This window comes from Charadrius vociferus, unplaced genomic scaffold (genome assembly GCF_000708025.1).
Source record: "Charadrius vociferus isolate BGI_N301 unplaced genomic scaffold, ASM70802v2 scaffold562, whole genome shotgun sequence".
NCBI classification, from domain to species: Eukaryota; Metazoa; Chordata; class Aves; order Charadriiformes; family Charadriidae; genus Charadrius; species Charadrius vociferus.
In genome coordinates, this window is record NW_009647234.1 from 223,118 (window position 1) to 227,205 (window position 4,088).

General features: G+C 51.6%; 1 protein-coding gene across 1 annotated transcript in view; it reads right to left on the bottom strand.

Annotated features, from left to right (window-relative positions):
- LOC104281820 (granulocyte colony-stimulating factor receptor-like) overlaps positions 1–4,088 on the bottom strand; it is a 187,944-nt gene that overhangs the window by 183,563 nt on the left and 293 nt on the right. Inside the window, exon 2 of the mRNA XM_009879869.1 lies at positions 4,004–4,075. Within this exon, the coding sequence (XP_009878171.1) occupies positions 4,004–4,075 (72 nt within the window). The remainder of the gene's footprint in view (positions 1–4,003; positions 4,076–4,088) is intronic.

Here is a 4,088-nt window from a genome sequence, read left to right on the forward strand (position 1 = left end):
GGCTTTGGGGGGCGAGGGGGCTTTGGGGAGCGAGGCTCGCCATGCTGCAGGAGCCCAGGGCTGTGCCTCTGCCTTTAGGGGGTGTGGGGGCTTTGGGGAGCGAGGCTCGCCACGCTGCAGGAGCCCAGGGCTGTGCCTCTGCCTTTAGAGTTTGTTTTATTGTAGCCTCAAACAGCCCAGCTCAGATCGCCCTCATCCTTCCCATCCTGGAACCCACAGACATTTCTTCTCTGCCTCAATATAACAAAGCAGAGTCATAAAGATTTCAGACTAATAAACATTGGCCTTGAGGGTACTTTCAGCTTTTATCAGGCTAATAAGATTTTTGACTTCCATCGAAGGGGAAAGCAGGTAAACAGAGCTTTTATGAACCTTGAAGCCCGGTGGGGACCTGCGGTCTGGTCGGAGGGTCTCGGGCTCAGGCACCTTCCTGTAATGAAAAGCACACGCAGCCTCTGGCGAACCGCGGTGGGAGAGCGTTCCTGCAGATGGCTCTTCGTGGAGTACCTGGGCTTAATTATTTGTCTGATGCCAAACGCTCCGGAGGTGTGCGGGGCAGGGAGAATTGCGCCGTCTGAGCCTTGTCGTCTGTCTCACCCCGCTCTGTCCCAAGGTGAAGCAACTGGGGATGGTCCTTCCTCCCGTGGGATGCAGTGGAGCCCCTCAGCACCGCTCCTCAGCACACAGAGATCCCCTCCGGCGAGCGGCTCTCCTGAGATGTTTGGGTTTAGTTGTGAATTGGTTTTTTTGTCACTGGCTTTTTATGGCTGATTATCAGGAGAGACGGGGGATGTCATTCAACAGCTTGTTCTTAGGTGTAAAATTTCCACAAGAGGGGAGCTGTTCAGTATAAACAGGCATGAACATCATTATTTTCTAGAAATTATTTTTATTTAAAATTTAAAACCATATTACTTCATACAGCAAACTGTGCACTTTGATATATCACAGTGTCTTAAAAAGGAAAATAATCAGAATTTTTTCTTTTTTTTTTTTTGGAAATTTTATTTACATCAGCCTAGAATGATCAGCAAGTAACACAGTTACTATGAAACCAAAATTGTTACAAAATGTTTACAAAAAACTATATTCATAGAAATTCTGCATGTCCACAAAGGAAAATCCCCTGAATGTCACGGAGACCATTTTTTTCCTTTTTTTCCACTCTTTTCTGTTTTTTTTTTTTTCTTTTTCTTCTTTTTGTCTTTTTTTGAGAAACATGTCAAAATAAGGTACAGAGAGCAGAGGGCTTGCAACACCGATGCCCAGGAAGGTTCCTGCCCGGCCGGCCCCGAGCAGCCCCGGTGGTGCCCGCGCAGGGACGTGCCGTGGCACCCGCGGTCGCTGGGTGCTGGGGCGCGGGGTCTCCGCATGGTTCGGCCGCGCGTGGCGCAGACCTGTGAGCGCTGGTGACAGCTCTGGCATCTACGGGGTCCCTCTGCGGAGACATTCCCCAAGCCCACCCGCGCTGGCGCCCGGCCGAACCCCGCTCCGCAGGGGCACCCAGCGAGGGGAGAGCAGTGGGTGCCCAGGGCTGGAGGTGGTTCTCCTTTGCACGTTCCATCTCTTTGTGGATCTGTCCTCTCGACAGCGCACCCGACACGCGCTGCTGGTGACCTCCGACAGAACAGCGACCCCAAACAAAGCCACCCGCTGTGCCCCTGCTCTGTCTCACAGGAGAGCTGGAAGGAAAAAGCACGTGATAAAGGGACAGTGAACTGAGGTGACAACAATTTAGATACAGTTTAATAGCCCAAACCTGTTTTTTCTTTATTTCCTCCTCACTTTTTCAGTCCCTCTGCCCACTGAGCGAAGAGAGGGACTGATTTAAACAAAGTTGGAAGTTGGATCGTTCCTAAGCCGTGAGTCGCCGACAGTCTCAAACAGGTCCCAGAACAGCTCGCTGCAGGCTTTGAGGCTTTGTCGTCAGGTCTGCCCCTCCTGAACTCTCCCGACACATCGCTGCTAAGTGCCAGGCCCCTTGCTCCTCCTCTGCGATGGGACACCGCGTGGCGTACGGGCTCCCGCGCTCCCCGGGAGGAAGGCGAGGAGCACGCGGGGCACACGCGGGGAACGGGAGAGGCTCCGGTCTCTGCTGGGCAGCGCAGCAACGGGCTGAATTACCCTCGTTGTGGGGGGAGCTCCCCCGGGCTGCGGCAGGACGGCAGTGGTCCGGAACCACCTCGACTCCCCCAGTTCGCAGTGAGCGCAGGGGACGGGGGAGGCAGTGCCCCCGCGCTGGGCTCCCCAGCTCCTGTGTGGTTTCGAGCGGTGCAGAACGTTTCCTTGTGGTTAAATGTCAAATGCTTTCATGATCAGGATTTAAACATGGAACCAAAGTGTAGGTGCAGGAAGTTAGCTGCAGTTTCATGGCTGATTTGTGGGCAGTGGGAAGGGAGACGGGTAACCTGCAGGGTTCGGTCCTCCTGGCAGAGAGTGCCAGTAATTCTGGATGCTCACCTGCCACTCGGGGATGACTGTGAGTAAAATCAAATCAAACTGGTGTCAAGCATGAATAAGTGGGGTTTATGGTATTAGTAATATTTATTTATTTATTAAAAATCTGTCAAAAAGAAAAATGGATGCTATTTTCTGTGGTATTTTACTCTCTGGCCAGTTTCAGGCTTTGCTTTTATCTCTGCCTTAATTGTAAAAATCTCTTTCTAAGAACTTAGAAATCTGCAAAGAAAATCAAACGTACTACTCTGACAAGCCTAAGGGTTTGCAAAGAAATACAGAATGTCATTAGCTTGGGGAAGCAGAGCCATACTTCCAACCTGTCCTCTGCTGTAGTAGGTATTTGGTCAGCAAACTATTAAGAATATAACGCCCATTGAGTTGGCAGCTTTCACCCCTAATTTTTCATGGTTTCTATGAAAAGGTGAAAATTAATGTAAATTCTTTCCATGTCTTTACTTATGACAAATCACCTTGTTTTGTTTTGGGTCACTATGTTGCTTCTTTACATCACTGAAAAAAACGAAATAAGGACAAATTATGTTCTGTACTGGGAGAGGGGAACAGCTATCTCCCCTTGAGCTAATTTGCTAATTCTGATCAGCTCCAAAGATAACCTTCCTAATTGAGCCTCAGAAAGAAACAGGTGGGAAAAAAAATCTGAAATCAGCTACAAACAGGTTTGTTCCTTTGGGCGAGGTTAAACTTTCCAGAACGGCCTCGCAGCTAGGGGAGGGCAAACTGGGTCAGTTCCGCTGCTGGTTCCTGCGGCGGCCGCAGCACCTCGCTGCGCTCATGACACGGAGGGCGAAGTTTGGGGGTGCAGAGCTCGAGCACCGGCTGCTCCATCGCTGCGCTGCCCTGCTGCCCTGCAGACCAGGACGGAGGTGCAGAGGCGCGTCCAGCAGCAGCGCGATCTGCGGCAGGTCACTGTCACCCTTACGCGTGCAAGGGAAGGAGGTTGCTCTTTTCTTCAACACCGGTGTTTAAATCAGAGCTTTTAAGCACCTTTGCAATACTCTCCTCGTCGTGTTCTGGGTTACAATGGGCAGAGCCATTGCTGTTGGTTTCATTTTGCAAACTAATCCGCAGAGCGTCCCACGGCCCACCCGCGCAGTTCCCCGTGGAGGGATGGAGCAGAGTGACATTACGTGAACGTTACTTTAGGTCAGCAGAGGGGTCTTTGGTAATTCTGGCTAAATTCATCTGCAGGACCAGGCTTCTGGGTTAAGCAACCTGAAAATAAGAACACAGTTCATGGAAGATTTCTTAAAAACATTTTAGTCTGTGTTTGCTTAGACCACGTGGAGACGCTGCGTGAGGGGCTGCGGTCCGCGGGCAGAGCAAGAGGGGCCTCAGGTCTGGCTCACGCAGTGCTGCTTGTCCCCGGCCCGCCCCGGCCCCGCAGGCTGAGACTTCGTCTTTCAGGTCTCTGATGCTGTGGAGAGCATTTAGACCTAAACCAGACGTACGGTCCTCTCCTGGTCTGAGTGCGGACGCAGCAACGCTGCAGTTCAGCATTGCCAAATTTCATGGAAATTGGTACCGTTTGGCTCTTGGAAACAGCGCTGCAGCTGCTGCTGCTGAAGCCCGTGGACTCGGCCACTTTCCGCGCTGCCTTGCAGGAGAGA